General features: G+C 39.5%; 2 protein-coding genes across 2 annotated transcripts; both read right to left on the reverse strand.

The window, feature by feature from the left end:
* Positions 1–756: 756 nt before the first annotated feature.
* On the reverse strand, positions 757–9,329 carry LOC118213372 (endothelial differentiation-related factor 1 homolog). The gene is made up of 5 exons (XM_035392288.1): positions 9,025–9,329; positions 3,169–3,220; positions 2,607–2,767; positions 1,740–1,833; positions 757–1,350 (listed from the first exon to the last, which is right to left on the reverse strand). Exons 1-5 carry the CDS (start codon positions 9,100–9,102, stop codon positions 1,292–1,294), a joined length of 444 nt encoding a protein of 147 aa, XP_035248179.1. The 5' UTR covers positions 9,103–9,329; the 3' UTR covers positions 757–1,291.
* Positions 9,330–12,426: 3,097 nt separating this feature from the next.
* Positions 12,427–14,948, reverse strand: LOC118213234 (G-protein coupled receptor 15-like). The gene is made up of 2 exons (XM_035392030.1): positions 14,857–14,948; positions 12,427–13,464 (listed from the first exon to the last, which is right to left on the reverse strand). Exon 2 carries the CDS (start codon positions 13,408–13,410, stop codon positions 12,505–12,507), a length of 906 nt encoding a protein of 301 aa, XP_035247921.1. The 5' UTR covers positions 13,411–13,464; positions 14,857–14,948; the 3' UTR covers positions 12,427–12,504.
* Between the last annotated feature and the right edge of the window lie 10,986 nt (positions 14,949–25,934).

Genomic DNA, 25,934 nt, shown 5'->3' on the forward strand with positions numbered 1-25,934 from the left:
GAAGTCTCATTTCCTGTCTGTAAATCCTCTGAACAGAGAAACCCTAATCATGTGCCTTTTAAAAAAAATTTTAAAAAAAGGGTCAATTATTTCCAAATAAGATCTATTATAAAATAAAATTTCTCTTTTTTTTCCCTAACCAGGGTTCGGTTGTGTAGTTGCTGAGTCCTTCTGGTAGAGACCCTGGAGCCCGTGCCGCAGATGCTAAGTCATTACAACCGTATGAGGGCTGTATTGCCTACGCACAGGAAAATCTCCCATATGAGAAAGAGAATGGACCAATTAGAACATCTCAAGAGCAACTGATGAATGAAAATAGTTCCCAGGCTCAAAGAATAGCACCAGTTTGTGGGACAAAATTGTTGAGCTAAGACAAGAGAATTTCTTTATTTTTTAATTTGGCAAAATGTACAAATTCAAGGTTTATCTTTTTGGACATGTCGGGGCAAGCCAATTTATTCAGCCAACTCCGGATGGAGCGCCCATTTCAGTTACACGGGTGGGAATCTCAGGTCAAAATATGGGCATTTCTGTTGCACATCCTGTCCCGTGTCCAGGGGGGTATTTCACAAAGCAGGATTACGGAGTTAGCTGGATAACTGTGCTGAGCAAAACCCAGAACCCTCCAAAATCTGGAGCAAGTAAAAATAGCTGTTCCAGATTTTAGTCAGCGCAGTTATTCAGGTAATTTAGTAATCCTGTTTCGTGAAATACCCCCCAGATGTACAATTTAGTGAAAGAAAGGGGACACACAAATAACCTGCCAAAGGGTTCAATCTTTATTTGCAATACAATCAAAGGAAACTGCTTAAAGGCATGTCGAGCCAACACTCAACTTCGAGCCCCAGAAAATGCAAAAAGGAGCAAAAAGGTTGTGATTAAGCATGACTAAAGCAGATGATGAATTCTCTCAATTAAATGTTAACTCCATCAGCTCTAGATAAAATCCAGCAATTTAATAAAAAACAAAAAATAAACATGCTAACCAAAAACCAAAAAAAAAAAAAACAACAACCCCACAGCACTTTGGGATTAAGTTTTTATACATTATTCACTCGCTTGCTGTGTGCAATCATGTTGAATTCTCATTTGCCAGCGTAGCGATGATGCGGAAACACCCAGCCAACCAGCAGAGCCAGGTGAGATCAGCCCCCGGGGGGGGGGGGGGAGGGTTAGCAAGGGATGCATAGTGCAAGAAAGGGAAAGCAATGGGGGAGTGGCAAGACATGTGGGGGAGGGGCTAGAGGTGTGGTCAAGGGAAGGGGGAGGGGCTGATTTCGAGGCTTTGTTTTCATTTTTTAGGCTTTGCTTCAAGGGGTTGTCCAATTTCCCTCCCACGTAGCTTCAGCCCTAATACAAAAAAAGAAGCACACCCAACAGGTTTCTCTTAAGGCGGGAAAGTACAACCAAGTGTACCACAGTGCTAAGCAACCAGAGGGGAAATTCCATTTACCAAGTACTGCAAAAGAAAATGTTTTTTTTAAATCAAATTGAAGGTTATAAAATGAAGAATATTTAGCAAGGCTAGCTAATGGTGAAATAACAGTTTCATAGATTCTAAATCCACACTTTGGATTCTAAAAGTGCAGAGTATTACAGTTACAAGGTTTTGCAGAAGATCAAGCATCATCAAATCATTTGATTTAACAAAAAACCAAAAACCAAGTCAATCACTACATAAAGCAACCTTCTGTTCTGTTCGTTGTCAATGTGTGTAAGTGGAGAACGGTATATCTCACCAATGGCCCTCTCGATCTTGCCCATGACCTGGTTGCTGGGTATGGCCCTCCCACTTTCATAATCAGCAATGATCTGGGGCTTCTCGTTGATTTTCTAATGAATATGAAAAATACACCAGTCTTAAAAAGACCTGATTCTGTACTGCTCTGAATAAAGGCAAAATTATAAAAAAAAGCATACACTGTGTGTGGTAGAAATCTCTCTCACTCACACGCACGCGTGCATGCACGCAACCCCCGTGTATGCTGCCAAAATTGTACCTCCTGAATTGTAATAAGGTTTTAATTATTCCCATTAGATGCTTAATTAGATCAGTTCTCATGCACCTAATGCTACATGCTAATGTGCTTTACGGCAAACAGTTCCATTAGAGAGAGGCTATATTTTCAACTGTTAAATTACAGACTTGACAGCTGGAATCAGTAGGGAGCCAACTGCCGAAAGAGTAGAAGGAAACCTAGTCACGGAACCTAAACCTTTTATGGAAGATGAAGAGTTCGGAGACAAAACACATTGCAATGAGCCAAACATGCATTCCTGTAAAAAGGAAGAACACACGGAATAATCCGGAAGCACGTTTTCCATGTTCAGTATCAGTGGAAGGATGACCGGGGCACTGGCTATTGTGTTTAAGAAAGCAAAAAATAATCCAGCTCGACACGGGAGTGAGTTCAACCGTTTGTTTCCTAACTTCTGCCACACACACTCAACAACGCATGCGCACACCCCCAAAACCCAGCAGTTGTCACCATAACAACCTACACCACCTGGCAGTGTGAAACAGCTACCGTACTGTCATGCTGCAAACGGTGTGCGCGTAATATGTATGTTTGAGTGTGTGTGTACACAACACGGGCGTCACTCACGGTGGCCAGGTCTTTCTGCGTCAGACCGTTGTTCTGCCGTCCGAGCTGAATCACCCTGCCCACCTCCAGCGGCACCCTGTCATGGTGCAGCTCCTCCGTTTCACGGTCCAGCTTGGCCGTGTTCTTTGTCACCAGGTGCTGCTTGTTTTGTCCTGCAGACCCTGAAGGAGGAACCCCCCCACACCCCCGATCAATGAATTAAGTCATTGCTGAACAACAGATAGGGCTTGTTCACATCACACAAACAACTTTCCCAATCACTTGGTAACCCATCCCCTCCCCTTTTACTGTTTTTTTTTTTTGTTACAGTGCTCCACAGTGAGTTTGCTGAAACATTCAACTGAAAGCACAGTCATGCAGACACCCCCCTCCCCCCTCCATACATTTAATTTTTGGAATATTTACATATATTATAATCAACAATTATACGGATGATGCCGTATCCAAAAATGGTTGGAAGCTCCCCAATAATATCAACTGAACCTAATTCAAAAGACAAAATGTCTATTCAAAAAAGATAACTTCAAAACAGGCTTTGCGCTGTATTTAGCAGGATTCTTACATTTCTTTGTGGTTTCGAGATCCTCTCCCCTTCTCTGTGCCGCAGTGATTGCCTACAGAATAAAGCAAACCAGCACATTTTAGGCCCGAACCCTGCTGAACTTCCAGTCGCAGTACCAGAAGCGTCTCCTATCGCTGTGATGGCTTTCCTAACTGGCCCCTGGCTGAACTAACCTACCCTCCCATTCCCTGTTAAGTCATGATGCTATACAATTAGACTGATTCAGATTATTTAAATAACTGCGCGCCATAGGTCTGTGGAAAATAATGTGCTGACCGACTGCCACAATTAAACATTACCGGTCTTTTTAATAACAATTCATTGTGGTTCCTTGATTTGACCCTCCCCAGCAGAGCCAGACCACAGATGTTCATCATATGAACTAAACATTCACTTCCTTAAGCTCCATCCCTGTCATCGTTGAAGCTCAAGAGTACTCAGATTTTCTGACTTTCAAATTCATGGTGGGTAGGGCAGAACTTCCTGAGTTGGCGTAGCAACAAAGAATGCAGAATCACCCAGGTACCGCCCAGAACAGGAGGTACAACCAACAGCAGGTGGTGTTGTGTCCCCACATCCCACAGCTGTTGCAGTGCATCACAGAGAATCTTCACTCACTTTTCAGTAACGCGGTAGAGTTGGGATATAGGGACATTTCTATCTGAAATCTAAAATATGGTAAGTAACAGTGATGCTCTAGTTCAGCAACCATTACTTTTTTATGGACTAAGTTTATCAACTATTACAAAAATAAGAGAAGTTGACGTTTCCAGTGCATGTGGCCCCTTTTGTTTTTATATAAAATGGCCTTGAAAAGAAGCACCAAATAGCTTAGCTGTCCTTTTGTAGTTTAGGCAATTTGGTCATTCTTCATTTAATTTAATGATATTGTTACAAATATGAGAATTTTTCATTAGGTTCTGGATGTAGCACATCAGAATTATTTCGGTCCTGGAGTGACTACTCTTCATATGAAATTCATATTCTCATTTCAACCCCTTAGAAAAATATCCCGTGGTTCATAAAGTATTCCTTTGGTAGCCTAATCCAGAAAAAACACGAAAAAAGTACCACATGCTGGGTAAAATAATTCTAAGGGGGAGATTACGAATGTGGACCCAAGAGGGGTGGCCGCGCCCCCGAATTTCGAACTTTGAATAAACTGTTCAAATTCGTAAAAAAATAATTATAATAATTTTTTTAAAAGATTAACGATTGGTGTGGTGGTTCAGCCAAGATAAATGGCGGGGCCAGGTTACTATTCAGATGACAATGGCCCTGACCCACTCGTGCCTACGCCAGTGACATAAATATTTCGAGGTTATGGCATTACACAGTATCTCGCATACCACACTGTAATTTTGTATTGCGGCTGTGAATAAAAGCACAGGTTGCAGTATTGTGAATGGTGGGTGCACGTTGCTTACGTGTATCAGATTCAACAACATTGACTATTGGGACAATACCGGCGTAAGTGACAGCAAATGCAGGACGAAAAGCTACGTAACCAGTCTCGTGAGCACGGCTCGAGCGATTCTTTAAACAACTGTTGCCGCGCTAATCAAGTTGACCGAGTTGATAGAGAAAGTTTTTAAAAATACATTTCATCAACGTAAGTCATCTGGTTAGATCATATTTAATTAAAACGAGGTGGTTCTGTTTATTTGATTTTTAGATTAAAACTGTTGAAATTGAACCGACCAGTTGTAGTAACAGCTGAGCTAAGATATCGAAAACCTGAATAATATTCAGTCTAACCGTTAACTGGCGGACTATGAGAGACAGGCCTGGAACCACAGTATGTTTTCGCCGGTACGTCGACTAGTTAACTTGTCTTCCACAATATGAGGTAGCTAGCTAACATCATGCTAGTTTGAGCCGTCATTAAGTCACCAAAATACTTTGCACAAAACACTGCCTCTTTGTACAGAAATAACATGCAGCCAGAAGCTATCTAGCTAGCTGTGTAGGGCTAGCTTTTGTAGCTAGTTGGATCGATTTCCGTTAGCTAGGATATATTTTTGAGATAACAGTGACATTATGTATATTATTAGTTCCATAAACGTCACTAGAAGAATGAAACTAGACTGCAACAGATCATCAGTGTCTACTATTATAGCTTGTCACCATTTTCTATTTTCCCATTTTAGCATTATGATTAGATGAAGAATTGCTGAGGGAGTGGAATCGCGTAGCTAACAGGAAAACAGACCGTTTCTACCAATGAGGGAAAAGGTCATTCTCAGATCTCAGCATTTATTACGGAATGCTGTTGAAGACATCGCTTCCAAAGTAAAGGTACGTGTTACATGTGTTATTTCACACTAGCTGGCTACTTCTCAACTTTCTTATGTTCAACGAAAAATTATGCAGGAACAAGATTACTTGCTCAAAGCAACATATTTATTCAATCATGTTGTTGTTTCCAGATTCACCATACAGGCCTAATGCAGAAGATAACAGTATTCATCAATTGTGTTAGATGTAACTAAAAGCAGGTCAGCTTGAGAGGATCGTGTTGAATAAATTGACACGTTGGGAGATCATCTTCATAGCTGCTGTGAGGCCTGTTGACGATAGGTTCTCCATCAGAAGGCATGGCCAATAATAAAATGTTAGTCATAGGACTGCCCATTAGCAAAGGATATCTACCAGGGCCCTCTTTCACATACGTCGCATAAACAATCCAGGATAATTTAGTGCAGGTGGTATAAAATGATCTCCTTAATTAAATTAAACATTTACTCCGTCGGACAAACAAGAATTTGATTAGTAAATCTAACATTGGCCCAATTCCAAAGCAGAGCCCTCTGGACTCACGGATTACGGAGTCTCAGACTAAAGGCGTATTTCTGGGGACAGGTGAGTACACGAGTGGTCAAGGGCTTGAGGGCCATACAAAGGCTGAAACAGCACAAAACTTAATCACTCAATGTGACACATTGCTGAGAGACGGAGATGCAACCTTACTCAAATTTATATGAGAAGAGAGGAGCGGCGAGTGCACTGACAAGTTCTTCTGAGAATGTTTTATAGGACAGAATAGCTTTAAAATAAGTTAACTCTAATGACTTTTCAAAGGAAAATGACATGAGAGGGGGGGCAAGTGGAAAGAAAGGACATTTTTTTTTTTAAATCACAGGTTCATTCAGAGTCGCTCTAAGGGATGACAGAGTTTTCCTCCCTTGTCCTCCCCATCACACCACTGCTTGACTCCCTTTTGTCTGTGGGTGTCGCTGTTGCAGCTTTTTAATCAGAATGTCAATAGTGGATTTGTTCCAAAGAGAGAAAAAATTATTTTATATAATGCTGAGATTTTGTGATGGTTTATTAATTTCAGCTGTTTGGCTTAAATGAATAAACTGGCTATCTTGGCTCATACAAATTAAACATGCTGTATTCCAAAGCAGTGCAACTAAATGTTTCCTAAATTATTTCAAGTACCTTGGCCCTGTTTTTTCATCTAACCAGCTGAAGAGAATGAGGTCATTAAAACTTTATGCCTCATATCAGTGTCAAATCACAGAAATTGTATCATTGAAGACATTTAACTGAACGTTTTAAACAGCTGATGAAAACTTACACTCCTGACCGAATGTTTATAGTTGGTTCTCAAGTTAATTTTACAAAATGTACAAGTTCTTATATATTTTCAACTTAAATACTGATTGTAAAATAGATACTGTGCATAGATCCATACACTACTTAATCACTACTTCTGGAATCTCGGAGTGGTGCTGGACACCAAACTGTCCCTCTCTGAGAAGATGGCAGTGTGTTGGACGTGCAAATTCTTCCTACGCAACTTTGGGAGAATCCGACCCCTTCCTCACCACCTACTGAACCCAGCTCTTTGTCCAGGCACTGCTAATCTACTGCCTGGACTTCTTGCTTGCTGAACAAGCTTACTCTACAGGGTTGGATCCCTGATCGATGTGGTCACTTCTGGCACTACGATCCTTACTTCACTCTAGTGTTTCTTTTGCGCCTCTACATCATGAAACCTATGCACTTGTTGTACGTCGCTCTGGATAATAGCGTCTGCTAAATGCCTATAATGTAATGTAATGTAATGTAATGGACTACTGCAACTCCCTCCTGCCTGCCTCTGCAGCTCATCCAGAATGCTGCAGTTCATCTAATCTACAACCTCCGCAGTCTCAATCATGTCACTCTCCCTTTCACACCCCCCCCCCCCCATTGGCTACCTGCATCGGCGTGCATCAAATTCAAAACCCCGGCGCTATAAAGCAGCTAAAGGGACAGCTCCGCTATATCTTGTTTTGATCATCAGACCCCTCCCTTCTGTTACCCCTGGGCATCTGGCACCTCCCCACTGCACACCTGTATATTGCACTGCAGTCAGAACAGCAGAAACCTTGCCCATAATTTGACAGACTGAAGACTCACCTCTTCAGATCACAACGTGGCTCCTCGGACACCCTCTAGATAACCTCTCTCTTTGGATTTCCCTTTAAATAATGTTATAGTTACAGCTTTGTAGAGAGGTTATCTGTCTAGTTGTTCTTTCTTTCGCTACAATACAGACCGTTGTTTGTTCGGTCAACATTACACTTATTGATTATGAGGCCTCTGTGCCTTCTTGGTGATAACGTATTTATGTATTCCAGATAGTAACGCCGATGTTCTCCACTTTTATACGTCGCCCTGGATGTCGGTGAAGTGATTGTAATGTAATATAATTACCAAAGTATATTTTTGTAAGGGTCAGGTTGCTACTTCTGAATGCATCGGCTTGATCCCAACAACGAAAAAACTAACAGCTCTATATTGCTGACTTTTAAAAAAGCCAAAAAAATGTAATCATTTTACACTCGCACTAAACATCAGTACAAAGCTATTTCACGTTTGACAATCCAAATATAAATACATTCATTTTGAAGTTAAACACCTATTTTACATTTTTGCACTCGTTGCTTCAGCATGTTTAAAAGACTGTCACCTTTGTTTTGAATTATTGTAGGTATTAGGTACATTAGCTAATGTTTAACTCGCCTACTAAAACAAAGCCAACACCATTAGTGATTCGCTGTGTGCGTTTGGGATAACTATCAGTTATAACTTAAATGCTAGTCATGTTCTCTTGCACTTCAACTAACCTTACGATCTTTAAAAACGAGGCGCCTGTAGAGTTTTTCTATTTGGCTTTCATGACCACTGGCAGGCAGCATGAATCAAGTAATGTTATGTTTGTTACTAATGCTACCAAGGGCTGTCTCACCCGGCTAAATGCTAGCTGGTGAACTTACGGAGGCCAATTTGTATGTTGTAACTGGCAAGGTAGTGATATGCATAGTGATAAGGTAGCAAGGTAACTGGCAAGGTAGTGATAACAGCATGTTAACGCAATAAAATAATTTAAAGGTTATACAAATTCAAATTTCGAGAAGAAAACTGGCGACCCGAGCAAACTGTCAGGATATTATAGCCTTCAAATATTTCAAAAGTAAGAATGACGTCTTATCGGTCCTAAAATAGGCTAACTTGGCTAGCAAGCTAACGTAGACAAGATAACGTTAATGAACACTCATTTGTTCACAAAATAGAGTCAAGCGAGTTCAGACCTCCCACTGTAGTCACCTGGATTGTGTGTATAACGTTGACAGTGCCTGTTGGAGTCATAATAACAGTTTTGATAATATCTAACAGTACTTGAATATTTAATCAAGTTTAACTTGCCATTGTCGAGGCGAGAACAGATTATAGCATGCTATCACCTAGTTAACTTAGCGTTCTCGCTGGCTCAGTGACTGATCCAGATATAGAATTCAGATCCTGGTGTAATAATATTTCTTTCACTTTCTGTGTTTGGCTGAGATCTTTAACCATCGCTACCTGTTTGGATTTGGCCTGCGCCGCAGTTGGACCCTTCTTCCGCAGGACGGTCACGGTATCCCAGTCGCTTTCTGCCATGGTATCAGCGGTCGTGTAACGATGGATAGTGTAGTTTAAAAAAAAGGGAAAATAGCGTCCTGTCTCTGCTTTGAAAACAGCGAAATTAGGTAATCCGTTTAACAAGCTGTTCGTAGTGTTTCACACCCCTCGTCACAGAAGATAAATAGCTGCTTCTCAAAGCTTTATTTAAAACAGCTCATGTTGACTCGTTTGCTCTTTTGGATCTGCCTCGCGCATACTCGCACGTTGTATTGAGCTTTGAAGTCCCACCCACTGCAAAAAAAGTGACTGGCCCTAGGAAGTAGTTTGAAACAATTGGAATTTAGTTGAAATCTTTAAACTTCAAATGAGAAAACATTACCCAACCTCTTTGTCCGTACGATGCCCTTCGCATATCAGTTAATTGTAAAAAAAAATATTTTTTTTTACAATTAAATCTATTGTCGTTTCAGCTGGCCAGCTCACACGCTGATGTAGTCTCACTACGACATAGGGTGCTTGTTTGCTGAGATCTCTTGACCTCTGACAATTGGTTCTTAAGTCGATTACCATCATAGGGTTCGACATATGGTATGTGAAACTGTTTTCATTGAGCTTTTCAAAATATTTCCACAATGCGGCACTCTTTAGCAAGCTGGCCATCTTTTCAACTGTCGGTAAGTCACGTTAAAGTGAATTACGAGTGTAAGATTAATCTTATTTTGAACAATTTGAGAATTTAAATAAGAAAATAAACGAATTTTCTATTTAACATTCGACATGCGTGCTCGCGAGTGACAATCGACAACTTGTTCACATATCTAGAATCCACCTTCCCTGTATGAGACAAATGGTTATTTAATAGACACAGATAGGCCTCACATTAAACGAAAAACAATTATGTTAAATTATTCTCCAGGAGCTGGTAACCAACTACATTGAATCAATGTCTGTCCGTGGGCAGTAGGTGGCAGTGATATTATACATCTAAACAATTTAGAACATAAAGAAACATCCTAATGGGTTATGAAAATACGTTTTAATTTAAAGGAGTACCATGGTGATTTTCACACTTTCTTGGTTTTATGTGCTATTTGCACAAGAGGCATTGAACAAACACAATGGGTAAAGTATTAAATATGTCCGTTCTGTATTTTTGGAGAAATATGCGTTTTAAATGTATCGTCCTATTTTCAACCGGTTGAGAAAGTTGTCAACTTGGTGCGTCACGAATACAGTAACCACTCCCCTTTCCACGCCCCGTCAACCCATGGATAACTCGAGACCCGTAGTTTGCGCCGCCGACTTACAGGCAAGACAATGCAAATATTTGACTAACGTTAGGTTCACTTAAATTAGAGTGCCTTTTAAGGACTATTAGATTATTTCTGGTTATATTCATTTAGCTAGCTAGCTAACGTTTCATTTTTAACAAAATCTTTGAATGAGCATCTTTATTGCCCTTTCCTTGCCTGTACTAGTATTAATACTTAAATATGTTACATTTCACTGCTGGGCGGCATGGTGGTGCAGTGGGTAGCACTGTTGCCTCACAGCAATAAGGTCCCTTAGCTCTAGTGAAGGCAAATCTTAATGCAGTGACATTCTAGACGAGTCTGTGCTTTCAACTTTGTGACAACAGTTTGGGGAAAGCCCTTTCCTGTTTGAGCATGACAGTACCTTTGGGATCTGTTAGGAAGCCAACTGCAAGCCAGGCCTAATTGCCAAATCAGTGCCCGACTTCACTAATGTTCTTCTGGCTGAATTGAAGCAATTCCTTACAATGCTACAGTATAAAGCCTTCCTGCAAAAGGTGTTTCCTGACAAAAGATGACTGACAGGTGTTAACTGTTGCTCAAGTGTTCCTTTTGCATTGATTGTTCACACATAAAAGGGCAGTGAGTGTCTATTCTTGGGTTTAGCCTTTGTTTTCATCTGTGGAGATTGGATTTGGAGTCAGAGGCCTACACCATCAGGAAGGCCAGAGAACTAATGATGGATGAAAAGCAAATAATTCCTAAGCTGAGAGAACGGAAAATTACATTTTGAAGGATAGTACAGAAGCTGGGTATATGAAGTACAGCAATTTGGAAAGTCTTGAAAAAGAAAACACCTTACAAGTCAGCCCAGGAAGATGACTGCAGTTGATGACAGACAAGAACTGTGACTGTGAAGAAAAACCCTAAAATAATGGTCAAGTGAAAAATGTTTTGAAGGCTGGAAATGTCAAGAACTAACCATACTTACTGAAGTACAATGTCAGCTTAGAGATAGTGCTCCTGTGATGAATCCACAAATAGATTTGACATATTTTTTCAGTGACAGGTTTGAATAAAATGAATTTATTCAGCATTTTTTCATAAATTTAACGTGTGGCAGATGAGCATCATCTTACATGGCAAAAAAATCTGTCTTTATGTTTTAGTCTTGTAATGAGATTTAAGAATGTATTTATATGAATTTATTTTTCTCAAGTTGAAAATAATAGCTGGTTTTAAATTACTTTTTGTTTGATGAGTGAAATTGTCTTAAGCCATTGGCAAATCTTTTTTCATATTTAGCAAAAAGTAATACAAATATAGATATATTTTAAGAAAAGATTTAAAGTCTGAATATAAGACTAGAACTCTTGTTAAGATTGAGTTATTTTTTGTTTTTTGTAATTATTGTGCATTGCATGTTTGCCTGCTTGGGTAAGCTTGTTCCTAAGGGTATGCTAGCATATGCCATACCTCTTCTCCATTCACTGATTAAAAATAGTGTCTAATACATGCAGAACTGCCTATCATATCTTCAGCCTGTCTAAAATGGTGTGTAGAAGTTTTAAAGACTTGCGGTTATTAAGAGTCACACTACCGTCTTTCTTCCTGTTTCAAAATATTCTTTTCTTTATATTCTAAAAACAGGAGATATATAAAGTCACAACATACACACTTCTACTTTTAAAGGCAGCTGAAATATAGTTAAACAGAAAAACAGAAAATTATATTACCAGTAAGTATGATGTGTCAGTGTATATTTGCTATCTACAGTAGCCATAAATTATTACAGGTATGGACATTTACATATATTGCACAAATGTTACAATGAAAATGATATTTAGACAAATGTTTCATCTAGGAAATGAAAAAAAACATCTCTTTCCTTATAAATTTTGAACAGTGCTCTTTTTTAGAAATACATGCCAGGAACAACAGCAAGCTGTCAAAATCCTGTTGCTGCTATTTGATTTGACTGACTGATATATTTCAGTACACTGGTAAGTGTTAGCAGTTCAAATCAATGTCCATTCAGTTGAACTCTATGCGTGATGCACGATCATTTATTTAAAATGAGTTTCATTACAAAAACCTGCTTCAGTTCCATAACTGGAGAAATAAAAATCCTACAAAAATAAATATTAAATTGAAAATCTACACAATGGATTTTTGATCAAAAAGTTCAACTTGGATCAGTGGAGTTTCCTGAGTCTTGTTCCTTAGGGCAACAGCAAGGGACCCTGGGAATTTCCCGGGAGAGGTAGAGAAGAGGCTGAATGCTGCTGCTGATGTCCATGAAGCCAAATGCTATGTAGTGGATGTAACAGTGGAACACTTCTGGGGAGAAGTACTCCTTGAAGGGGAACAATGCCACAGGTGGGAAATAGTTGAAGACGATGATGGCCAGGATGATGAGCACCATCTTGAAGGCCCTCTTCTTGACGGGGTGCATCTCATCACGACCGGGGCCCGACTTGCGGAGTGCATGCAGGATGGCCACATTGCAGAACAGCATGAAAGCAAAAGCTGCCAGGATCATGACGGTGAAGGCCTTCTCAAAGTTGGGGATGTTGCCCACGCATTTGGCCGCGGCATAGACCAGGGTGATCAGCCACACCACAGCAGCACACACTGTACGGTGGTTTCGGTCCTTCAGCTCGGTGAAGGTGATTGGGTGCAGGACGGCCATGTAGCGATCCATGCAGATGCAGGAGAGGAAGAGCGGCGAAGAGTCTTTCACCCCGTAGAAGAAGCGCAATACATACCAGGTGCTGCTGGTGGTGAGGAAGACTATGTTGGCCAGCTCCAGGGGTGGGATGAGGCAGAAGAAGGTATCCAGGATGGCCAGGTGGAGGATGAAGATGTCGGAGCTGGAGGAGTCCCCCTTGTTCTTGTGCAGGAGCCACAACACTATCAAGTTAGCAGGGATCCCCAAGAACATATTGATGAACTGCAAGGCCAGATAAAAGATCAGGACCTCAGGCATGTGCTTACACGTGTCGTACACAGTAATGTCACCACCCCTAATGCTACTGTTTGCTGGTTTATGGATGTAGAGGATGGAAGTGTTGAAGTATAAGATCTCCATGGGTGTTTAACTGGCAGGAGATGGGGCTCCAGCGGGATGCAGGTTGGGGGGTTTCTGTTCAAACAGAGAGAAAGAAAAGCATTCACAATAAGATGAGAATTACAGGGCTGCATTCTGCATTAATACAGAACACCTCCTCACAACACATCTACTATCTTCCCAAGTGTGCTCACATCACACCTTTACATCACTGGCTTCCTGGCAGTGTTTAAATTTTTGGTACCAGCCTACAGGGCAGTAAATGGAACAGCTTCACCTTTCCTCCAACCATCCTTTGGTCCCAAACGCCAGTCTGAGCTCTCAGTTCCAGTGCAAGCTTTGAGATGATTGGCACTCCCCTCCCTGCATGGTAACTTCACCCTGCCAATATGCCTGTCTGTACTGACCCCACAGTGGTGGAACAAAATGCCCAAACTGGTCAGGACAGCAGAATCTTTGGCCATCTTCTAAAACAGAATGAAGACCCACTTCTTCAGTCTGAATCTTGGTAACGCTTCCCCACCCCCTTGCATTTACAACTTTTGTTTTAATTAGGGTTATGGTTTTAGGTTACAAGTTCAGAGTTTTTTTTACATTCCTCCTCTGAGGGATTGTAATGAAATTAATCTGATGCAGAATTTGTATTTAGGTTCTTGGTTTGCGTTATGAAATTTAATTAGTGTAATAGATTTTTGTGATGATGAATATAATCACTGGGAATTTTGTCAGCCAGGTCTGGTATTATTGCTAATATAAATCAGGTGAATACACTTCTGTTTCTCCTACTTTGTAAGGTGCACTGCATAAAAGAGCATCTGCTAAATGACTGTAATGCAATGTTACGTGACTCGGAAATAGACTCTCCAACTCTTCCAAAACAAGATAAATTGTAATGTAACCACATTATTTTAATAATTATCACTGCAAATGTATGTCTGTGCTTATATTTAAATAAACTTACATTTGTAAATATACCATGAACTAACATTTTAATAAAGTTAAAGCAAATACTGTTCATGTAAGATTAGCTTTTTGATAAAGTTTTGCCGGTGAGCATTTTACATGAAGTTCACTTGTGATGCAGTGAAGTGATTACCTTACATTAATTATACGGCATACGTCTCTCTGCGGCACTCTTTGTGTGTTTAACAACATTTATTTTAAGTCCGCGATGGTGTCCTACCTTCCTGATCTTATTTCACTCAGACTACAGTGTAAAGCAAAGTTCTAGCATTGTGTTCAAGAAGATATACCGTCATAGATATAGAATTGTAAATATGGTTTTAAACTGTTACAATGTGGCAGTGAGCTATTTGGCACAACATTCTTGCTTGTTTCTACCAGAACAATGGATTGAGAGTGTTTGTGTTCATAGTCCGTATTTGTTCAATAACAAAATAAATAAATACAATTATGCAAAAGGGAGACAACATTCCCCCACACAAAGGAAGTATAGAATAATCTTACCAGTGTTGGTGGTGAAATGTGTCCTTAATTATCTCAGTACTGCTGTGATCCCTGCTGTCTCCAGTTAAGTCCTGCATGAACCCCTGTTTGGACTGTGTGAAGCGAAGCAGAGACTGGAATAGAGAGATATAGAGAAACCCCATCACTGATAATTCAGCTCTGCTGGGATCATGCCTCTGGCCAATCAGAACAGCAGAGTAGGGGTGGGGTGCATGGAAAATTTCCAGCAGGGGCCATATCTCACCACCAGTTTACCATGGAATATGATGGCCACAGACCAGAAACGCTTTGCATAACAGAAAGCCAGTGATATCCAACACTGGTAAATATTTCTTTGGATGGCAAAGGAAAATCATATTTTAAGAAACGTATTTCATCCTTGAGCAGTGATTTGACTGAATAGGATATTCATTTGGAAAGCATGTTGTGGCCCATCAGCGTTCGCACCGATTGGCGGTGATGCAATGCGCCATTGGTGCTTGATGGAAATTCGTTGTAAACAACTGATGCAACAGTTCACAGGTACACATTTGAAATTTGGTGTAACAAAGTGAAACATGTTACATGTGGGTGACACAGTTATTTTCTGTTTTGGCGTCAGCAGCTGCACTGAAAAAGTTACATTTATCCTTAATTTTTTTCTCAAATTTGTTTTCAACCTACCTCCAGTCCAGAAATTCTGGATAAATTCATCAATAGGTTTCATTCCATGGGCTCTGAACACTGACATCACAGAACACAATGTTCTCGTGTATCTTTTCACTGAGTTAAAGGAGGATTATGACAGCAACAACTGGGTGATGAAAACACACATCCTTCTATAAGGAAATAATATGGCTAGTACTCAACACATGGCCTTTCTGTACTTCTATTTATTGGAAGATTGTAAGAAGAACGGTATTGCAAAAGCCAGTTTATAATGGATCTAGTGTTCATATAATCAACATCAGCTTCAGAACATTAATTTAAAAAAAGATTTAAATATGTATGAACATAAAAGGAGCAGTCCCTTCACAGTGACTGCTGAGACAGTTTCTGTTATTCACAGCTTTCTGAGTGAATAACAGATTGGAGTAAGAAGCTCATATTTTCATTTCCTTTTCATGTATGGTCCATCTTCCAAATTTTTATGTTCACAGTCAACAGGAAATGCATCACTTTCTTGGTTACCTGTAGTACACAGTGATTTCACCTTCCTCTTTTTCTCTCATTGATATCTTGTATTTAGGTGTTTAGCAGCCACTCTTAACCAGGGTGACTTACATGTGTGTACATGGTTTTTATAACGGCTTTCATTGTGTATTTTTTCTGTATTTGTAAAGTCCATTCATATCTGTAGCCCCAAAAACAATTCTTTGAAAGTCTGAGGATTTTTGTTTTCATCAGTAAGACACAGTTCCACTCAGCTTGTATTTTTTGCAGAGTATTTAGGTTCCGGTGTTGCTGTTGATCCAGCTTGTGTTTGGTTAAGAGCATTGATGCTCTAAATGTGCTCATTGCTGATCTGTCATTCTAACTGGTAATAAGGATCAGTGCGCTGGTATATTGAACGAGCTCAACAGAGGCAGCACAGAAAACCAAAATTACTGATGGCTTTAGTGGGAATGGTTTTGAGTATTTGAATACTTTCAGTCTGTTTTGAATGAGGCCTTAGAGGTATGGTGCCAATAGACATAAAACAAGCTTAATGGGGCTCCGCGGTTGTGTATTCAGCGCTGTGGTCAGGTGTCCCATGGTCAGTGCTCCGAAGTGTGAAAGAATACGCACATCTGGTTTGGCAAGGGTGCAGATTAACGGAAAATAAAACTCAAAAATAAAGGTCGCACACTCTTTTTCATCTAATGCCATTTTCAAATAGCCAACATTTCAGCCGCAAGCTGTCTTCATCAAGGCTTTAACACAACAATTATCTCACACATACATATAGGTTACTAAAGCTAAATTCACCTGTGAGACATAGGCAATCAAGATCATGTGATGTATGTAAACCTGGATCTACTCATAGAATTTAGAAAAAGAGCAAGAACCATTAAGTTATATTTACACTCTGGAAATAGAGAAATAGAGATCCAACATTTCTAGAATCTGTTCAACAAGAATTAATTCAGAAGCTATATATACTGCACATACACCTCAGTAACACACCCTGTCCCTCTTCGAACCTCTCCCTCACTACCCATCTTCCGCCGCGGTCTGAAGACGCATCTCTTCAGACTATGCCTGGACTAACTACCACCACTCTGTATATCATTTCACTTTAAATCCCCCCCTTTCATGACACTCATGTTACATGTAATCCCATTCCAGCACTTTTTGGTAATTTGTATTTGTCCTAATATTGTAGCGTGTTCTTCTCCCTAGTTTGGCTTGGCATAAGTTAGGTCAGAATAGTTTTACTGAGTGAACTAAACTGTGTTCTTGACTAGAAATAGCTGTATGAAATGAGTATTGTATCTTATTGAACCTGTGTTTTGTAGTTGTCCATGACCATGAAATGCACTTTTGTACATCGCTTTGGATAAAAGCGTCTGCTAAATAAATGTAATGTAATGTAACAGCAGGTACCACTATATATTAAACCACGAAAGGACAGAATAACATGACATTAGACAAGATATTTAGGCATTTAGTTCTTATCTGCTGTGGCTTACATGTGCATACAGGATTTATTTTTTTAAAAAGCAGCTTTCATTCTCTGTTCTTTTCTGTATTTGTAGAATTATTCATATATGTAGCACAAAAAAAAAATTCTATGAAAATCTGTGATTTTTCTTTTAAGCAATAAGACACAATTCCACTCTTGTGCAGAGTACTGGCACTCGGTTTCTTTTAGGTTCCTGTGTTGCTGTTGGTCCTGTTTCTGTTAGGCTAAGAGTATTAATGTTTTACTTGCACTCCTTATTTATCTGTCATTCTAACTGGTAATAAGGATTAGGGCACTGGTCTAGTCAACAAACTCAGCTGAGGCTGTTAGGATAACCAAAATGTGTTGTTTTTGCCACCAGTTTTTGATTTAGGCATGGTCTTAGTCTTTTCAGTAAAATGCATTTTAGTTTTAGTCACATTTTAGTCATGCCTTCTCCATTCATTTTCACCAAGAAAAAATGACAAAAATCATATTTATTTTAGTCAACAAAAAGAACCAGGTATGTTAGTCACATTTTAGTCCTAACTTAATTTTTTGCCACATTTAATGCCCTACCTCCAGTAAATGCCATGACTATAAAATACTTTGTAACATACTCAGAGTGTTTGTAACAATACATCAGTTGTGACGATGCATGTCCCTTTTACATGAGGGAACATTGCTTTACATGTGCATACAGCAATGTCCAGCTGCAGTGTGAATGCCACTGTCACAAAGCAGCTTTACTTTTTTGAAGACAATAAAGACATTAAATATTAATATAAAACATGAATACATTTTATTCTAAAACTCATAGCTTTTGTTTGGGCATATTATTTTATTTTGACAGAAGCCATTACAGCTATCCAACCTCAGTAAACTACATATGTGTGTGATCTTTGCCACAAATGTTCTCCAAGTGTCAGTGTAGAGAACAAAGAGTACATGTAGCCTATCTACAATTTTACATAACGTTGATAAAAATAGTTTTGCATTGCAAATAAAAAAGTATTTTATTACTCGCCTACAGGCAACTGAGGCGAACTGGCGATACCTAATGGTATTGACCATTATGTGTATATAATGCGCGTATATTAATTTAATATATCACTTATATTTATTTATTTCTTTCATTTTGTTTAATTTTACCTCATTTTTAAATTGCAATTTGTCTGTCCAGGTCACAGAACTTTCTGTGGTCGAAGTGCCTGATTTTTACCAAACCGTTGTTGTTTTCTGTGTTTGGTGCTGCAATCGTTCTCACTGTCGTGTCTTCCAATCAGAACTGAAGAGTCTGAACGAGTTACATGCCACTGTCGTATTCCACATGCATTAGGCTGGTAGCGGGTGTTAATGTCAAGCCGTGGTTACAATATATTTATTAGAATATGTGCAACAAAAATCGTCGGGGTCTGTTTTCGTTGTGTTGTGTTTTCCTCATTTAAAATGCGAAACGTGTTAGTTGACGAAAACAACACTGCAACAATTACTGTAGGCTGTGTGGGAATTCTGGGACATGGTGTCGAGCGTTTGAATATTATCGGACGGATTTGCATGAGGGCTTAGGGGTATAGTGCCAATACACGTAAAACAGCTGTAATGGGGCTGCGGGGTTGTGTATCCAGCACTGTTCCTTGCTGTGGTAATGTGTCCCACGGTCAGTGCTGCCAGTCGCCACAAGTCCCCCAGGGTGACGTATAATCAGCCATAGTGTTGCCCAGGGAAGAAGAGTTCCAGTTGCCTGGGCATGCCCTGAATGAAAGCTCAATAACGAGCGTGGTGCTCAGTGCCTTAAACGTTTATACCCCGGTATTCAGGACAGCGTTCAACAAAATAGGTACTTAGTTATTTCAATGTGTTATGAGCTGTGTTTGCAAGGTAGAACTGTCGATTTAAAGCCCAGATCATGGCTGCATTTGTCAACACGATTAAATTTAGTTGGCTAAAAGTAAATTTCTGAGGATGAACATTCAGCTGCTCAAACGAACTGAGAAAAGAGACGTCATCCTGTTTGTAAGGTCACCTAGCACTTTTTAATAAAAAATCAGTTGCTAATACTAGCTCGCTAATTGCATTGTCTTTTTAAAAAAACTTATCATTAGTGCAAACAAATGTAAAGGGTAGCCGTGTGTTACTGTTCTGTGTGTTCAGAACTGCTAGCGTTGGCTGTTTACTATGTGACTGAATTGTTTATGGCAGTCTTCTGTCAGCAGCAGAAACGATTCTTTTTCCTGCAGGCGTGGCATATTTTAGCGGATCTTCTGCCATCTGCGACCACTGGTCTCCAAAAATAATTTAGGTTACTTGCATATGAAATAATTTTTTATAGTTTAATTTGTGCGAAAAGGGGAAAGTAACATTACGAAATATTTAATTGGCAATCAAATTAGTAAAACAATAGCAAATCTGGGTTTGAATGACAGGGGCGTCCGACCTATGAGCTGCCCATGTAGAAATTTTTTCTCTCTTTGTTTTCAGGTTTCAAATTAACTGCGGGGTTGCGTTGAGGTGATCGCGCCACCAAATCAGGACAGCTCTTGGGCCGGACAAGAAGGCGCACATTGATGTGGAAGAATCAGAAGAAGCGGAAAAAAGAAGATTGTAATTGTATTAGGATATTCTATTCGTGACATTAGTGAATACCTCGAAAGGTATAATCGGAGTTACCTGCGGAGTCTCAGTTTCGCGCCAGAAACTGACAATAAGTGGACTGCTTATCACTCTCCCCAGTTCCCTTCAATCAACGTTCTGTCGGTAAAAGGGGATCTCAACTACCATTGCGGGATTGCATTTTACACCCTGAAAAACATTTTATAGGGGCAGCATGCGGCACAGATGCAACTTTATCCAACAGGGCAGTGTAGACCTTTTAATGGGCAGGTGCTCAAAGTGAGAAAAGGACTCCAACTGTGAAAAAGTTTCACGACACCCATTGTAGGCAACAGTATTTTAAGGTAAACAAATAAATTAATCAATGACCGGTAACGACAGCAACGGTAATGCATTTTTAAATTGGGGCAAAAAAGGGGTACGTGCTTGCATGGCACCCGGAGCTACCCCAACGTGTCCTGCTATCCAGCTGCATAAACGCAAGACTGTCCTTATCCACCTACATAAACGCAAGTCTCGCCTTATCCAGCCACAAACGCAAGACTTGCGTTATCCGGCTAGCGCAACTCTCACCTGATCCAACTACATAACGGTTGGCTCACAGACACTGAAATTCAGAAATGAGTGGATGGACGAGAAAATTCTTTCCACAAACGCGCCGCCTTCAGCTACACTGAGGGAGCCTCAGTCAGGGTGAGTTAAGACGTTTTATTTATACGCGGCGTGGTGTTTTAGGTAAAAAGTGGGGTTTTCTTTTTACATCCGCTACGGTGTTCATACGTTTTAGGCTTAAATTATAAATGGCTTTTGCGACTGCCGTGCTGTTCTTTCTTTGATATTTTGTTTTCATACTGTGAAGGATTTATTCGTCCGCCTTGACGCTTTGTATAACCTTTGTATAACCTAGTTCCTTGAAAAGTAGTTCCTGGGACTAAAAGTTCCGGGTACTTTTGGTGGAAACGCGGCTCTAGTTTACTGTGGAGTGATAGCGCACATAACGTTCAGACAAAAATATGTGTGGCCTACTGTCTTTCTTACTTGTATTAACTATGACATTTAATTTAATGGGGAAACTCGTTGTGCAAAGGCATACAATGGCACGAAGTTATCCAAACGAAGGTAGGAGAATTAGCGTCTATTAAAATATTGAATTATCCGTCATCAACCCCCTCTCCCAGAAATCAGATCCCCGTTCTACATTTATTTAACAGTTTCCGGATCGATCCTCACTTGTTGTGCGCCTGTTTATAATGCTACCTTTGATTTGTGTAATTCCATGAAATGTTATTGTAAACATAAAACGGATCGGGCTTCTGGGTCACCCATTGTGGTGTTAAATTGCAGGAGTATTTTGGCTGTAATGGAGGATTTAAATTACACTATTGGAGAGAACAGGTTGATGTGTGATGTACCAGTCCCAAGAAGTGTATGGGCATTTAATTATGCTTATATTTCTTATTTTCCTACCATAGCCCCCGTAGCTGCTAAATGGCCTGCATGTTTACAAATGAGACATCCAATGCACAAGACTAGGCAATGCACAACTGTGTTAGATAACGAAGCGTTTCAGACATCCTAATCACACATTCTACCAAACAAATTACAGTTAGATTTCACGTGAAAGTGTTGCTGTGCTGTATTGTGTTTCACAAGATTAAGCTCATGATGCAAAGCTGACCAATTCGGAGATGATCTCCGTCTTGGGGCTAGATTCACAAAGGGTTCAGTAAAGTGGGCCAACTCTGATCTGGTTCTGTATCCAACTACAGACTAAACAACTCATTCTAATCAAATCTGGCGTATCAACATAGTAATTTTCAGCTTTGTTATACTTTTGCAGCAAGGATTCCTGCCTAGGCTGTGTGACAGTCTGACACTTGGTGGTAGTTCGCCATCCCTGAACTCATTAATGCAAATCATCAACGTAAGCATTCTCTGCCATTATCTAGGAAGCAGGTTCAGTGTGCATTTGGTGCTTTAGAACTCTAGAGTTACTTGGTACGTGAAGAAAGAAATCAGATATGAATATTTACATCTGTGCACAGGTGCGGTCCCTTGGATTATGCGAAGCTATGGAAAGTTGTATGCAAACGGATGGGTACGTGACTCAAAATAAAACATCCCTCAGGATTGTGTGGAACCTTTCCAGTGGTTTTGAATATATTTGAATGACAAACAAGTCAGTACTATAATTTGTTAGTATTATTTCTCTGTAATATGTCAGAAACCCTTAACTCACAGTCAGAAAAGCTACATTCAGGAAAAAAGATTCTTTGGCTTGTCTTTATAGAGGAACCATTTTGTAACCCTCTATGGTTTGTGTGAGAATTGTGAATGCTCCCAGACTGATCATTTTTCCCAGATAAAGAACCGTTGAAATAGATACAGAGGAACCTTTTGGAACCATTTCTTCTGGGAGTGTACTCTGAGAGGGCATATGTTGCAATTTAAAACAATTCAAACTATCCAAGCAGAATTACATTACATTACAGGCATTTGGCAGACGCTCTTATCCAGAGCGACGTACAACAAAGTGTATAACCATAACCAGGAACAAGTATGACGAAACCCCTAGAGAGAAGTACCGGTCCAAGTGCAGGGAACAACCGCATAGTTCAACTTGTTTTATTTTTAACTTGAATTATACTGGGTCTTATTGAATTGAGGGTCCAGATATGTGAGGGATTATTCTGTTGCCATGGAGATGTCCTGCACACTGGTGGTTGGACAGGTGTGCAGAGCATGAACAGTTTCTCAATATGTGGGGGAGTTGTGATCGGGGTTGCTGAATTTTGAGGGTGTTTGAGGTCGTTAGCCAGGTGGGATCTAGAATAATAGCCGATCTGTTAAAAATGGTAAGGCTCTTTGGATCAAGTTGCTAATCACTACCAAATTTGGTATTGGTTTATTGAGTGCCACTAGCAATCTGCAGTGTTTCATGAGAATCAGCCAAATGATTCAGCCATATTTTGTCGTAAGTGCGAGAAAAGTAATACAAGTGAGATGAGCTAAACCCCAAATTTCATGGAAATCATAATTTTTCGTAGTAGGAGAAGGATTTTAAGTGTTTTTCAAAAAATTTGAAACTGCAGGAAATATTGTGATCTTTATAGTTCCTTGGCAAAAATTTCTTTTTAAAAAATTATTATTATTTTTTTAACAGAAATTTCAAACTTTCTACAATGGCAAAAGCCCTCATTAGCAACACACAGTATAGCCTATATGTGCTTTAGTTGTCGGCTCTGTCTTGTGATGAATCAATCTAACCACACGGTGGTGTGCTAGAGATCCAAATATTGTATATTAAAAAATTTGCTGCTGCATCAGACCTGTCCCAAAGTTAATGGCATGGTCCATAATCTCATTTGGAACATACATGTAAAGTTGTTGTCCACCATCATAATCTCTGTGTTTGAGAACTGTTGCTAATGCTGGTTTGACCCCAGGAATCACTGCTTGCAGCTATGGTTTCCCTTTATAATGACTTGACAAGAAGAGATTAGATTGAAAAGTGAGACTGACAGAATGGAATCTCTCCTCAAACACAACACCATTTAAATCAATCTTTGCAGCCCACTTCAATGCTTGCCAGATAGAAATATTTTGACCTTCCTCTTACATAGACCTCTTCCAAAGCCTGCTCCTGTGGAATGGTACTGTAACTGCTAGGGGTCATTACAATGTCTTTCTCTGGGCACTAGGTGGTGTCAGTGTCATTTACATCTAGAAACAATTTGCTGTGTAGCAAGGAATAGAGGGAATATAAGTGGGGTTTATATCACATGCATGAATAAACAATTTGAAACCAAAAGACATTTCTTAATGGGTTGTGAAAATACATTTTAATATACCAATAGATAAGAAATTACATGCAGTTTCAGGCTGATGGCTTGAAAACACCAGAACAAATGCTGATGTGAACAAACATGAGACTGTAAAGAAATTATTCATTGCTAGAATAATGTGCTATCTTGAATAACTGTTATTTCTGAAGTTGATATGGGTTTTTTCAGCTACATTTTGAGAATTTTTAACAATCCCTAAATTATATTTGAGCATCTGTACTGACCCTTCCTTGTTTTCTCTAGGTTTAATGCTTTATTAATGTGTATATGTTAAATTTCATCTTCATGGAAGTATATTAGGATTTTATAACATAACTCTGTGTATCATTTCCCCTATATTAGCTCTTGCATTTATTTTAGCTTCAGTAACACTGCATTCTAATCTATTTCACTGGCTTGTTACTGTAAAGTGGCGGTGGCCTTATTAGCATGTGTTCAGAACCATTCAAGTTTCACATTTAATTTCATAATGTTGCTAAATGTAGGTGTGCATATTTAATTTGATGTTGAAGCCTTGACAATTGGGGATTTTAGTTATTCCAGTCATGTGACATTACCTGTGCATCACAAGGGTGGTCTGCCTCGATAACCAGTTAAACACTGCTCCAGCTGCTCACAATCTGATTTAGTTTCATTATAGACCTTAATCTGCCCCATCTCCCCATAAACAGAGAGGTTTCTTAAATAAAAGATGAATATCAATTAAAATGAAAAATGAGTACTTTAGTCCAGCTACCTCCAGAGGTTCAAAAAAGAACTAAGCTTATCAAACCACTAAATTCACAAGTGTTGATTCTTCTGAAACATGTTTGTTTTGTTTGGAGCCCTCTGAGTTGTGGTACTTGTCTCATGGTTTTATCCTTGCTTTAATTCAGTGAATAATCACAGTTATCCGTGTTTACTTAAATATAAAGATAACAGTTTTAGATTTTTTTTGCATGGCTACGAAAGTAATTCATTGTGTCAAAGCAACAAAATCACGTTATGAACTTGCGAGGGTTTAGATTTGCATGTGTGTCCTTTTATTTTTTATTTTTACCAAAATCATTAATGTTTAATGAAATTAAATGTAATTTGTTAATGTAAGTTTAGACACAAAGGGAAAAAACACTGTGGTACTTAACCTTTTAACCTCCAAATTACATGCCTGTCAGTGTCCAGTCATTACACAGTGGATGTATGCAATGTTATCGTACAGTTTTATACAGTAAAATCTATGAATTATGTAAACAAATATTGCTTAGAGACTGAGTGGTCTTGCCAGACGCGAGCAATGCTGTCCCCCTTTTGTATTGATCCTAGTGATACTCTTGTTTGCATTAGAATCTATAACACTTGCTTATCTTGAGTGTCTGGGTTCAGCGGCTAATGCTTTATGAAGGTCATATACACATGGAATTTACCAGTGCAGGCTCATCCCAGGTAGTGTGACTGGTCACTGTGTCCCCCAGGGAGGAAGGTATTGGTCTGCAGGGTTTTCCCTGTTTAATCGTGCAAGACTGACTCCTCTGGTTCAAGTGGCCAGCTGCACATGGAGTGCACCCTGACCTCCGGCTCTGTCCCAATCACTGTGCAGCTCAGCTGATGGAAGAGGGGAGCGTTGCTTGTCTGCAGCCTCCCAAATCTATGACTGAATTTATGTTGCAGTGATGAGACAAGATTCCCAATGTGGTTAAGTCTTCTTAAATGAGATTAAAATAAATTAAGAAGGAATAGCATATAAATAATACTAACCATGTAATAATAACATGATGGCCGTGTAACTCAGTGAAAAATGTTTTGCAGGCTGGAGAAGTACTAAGCACAATTGCAGTACTAAGCACAAGTACCACATCAGTTTAGCACTTGTGATGAATCCACAAACAGAACTGACACATTACAATCAGGTTTGATTAAAATTTATTTAAAATGTGTATTTTTCATAATTTCATAATTTCTTAAGTTTGTAATTTAGGAAGGTAAGTAAGCATCATCTTCCAGTACACTGCATATTTGTT

Source organism: Anguilla anguilla, chromosome 14 (genome assembly GCF_013347855.1).
Source record: "Anguilla anguilla isolate fAngAng1 chromosome 14, fAngAng1.pri, whole genome shotgun sequence".
Lineage (NCBI taxonomy): Eukaryota > Metazoa > Chordata > Actinopteri > Anguilliformes > Anguillidae > Anguilla > Anguilla anguilla.

Excerpts from the sequence above, each read along its gene's own strand:
- LOC118213372 (XM_035392288.1), bottom strand. The coding sequence starts at position 9,102 with ATGGCAGAAAGCGACTGGGATACCGTGACCGTCCTGCGGAAGAAGGGT. Across the intron at positions 3,221-9,024 it reads CGCAGGCCAAATCCAAACAG|GCAATCACTGCGGCACAGAG; the intron begins GTAGCGATGGTT and ends TTTATTCTGTAG. Across the intron at positions 2,768-3,168 it reads TCTCGAAACCACAAAGAAAT|GGTCTGCAGGACAAAACAAG; the intron begins GTAAGAATCCTG and ends TTCCTCCTTCAG.
- LOC118213234 (XM_035392030.1), bottom strand. The coding sequence starts at position 13,410 with ATGGAGATCTTATACTTCAACACTTCCATCCTCTACATCCATAAACCA.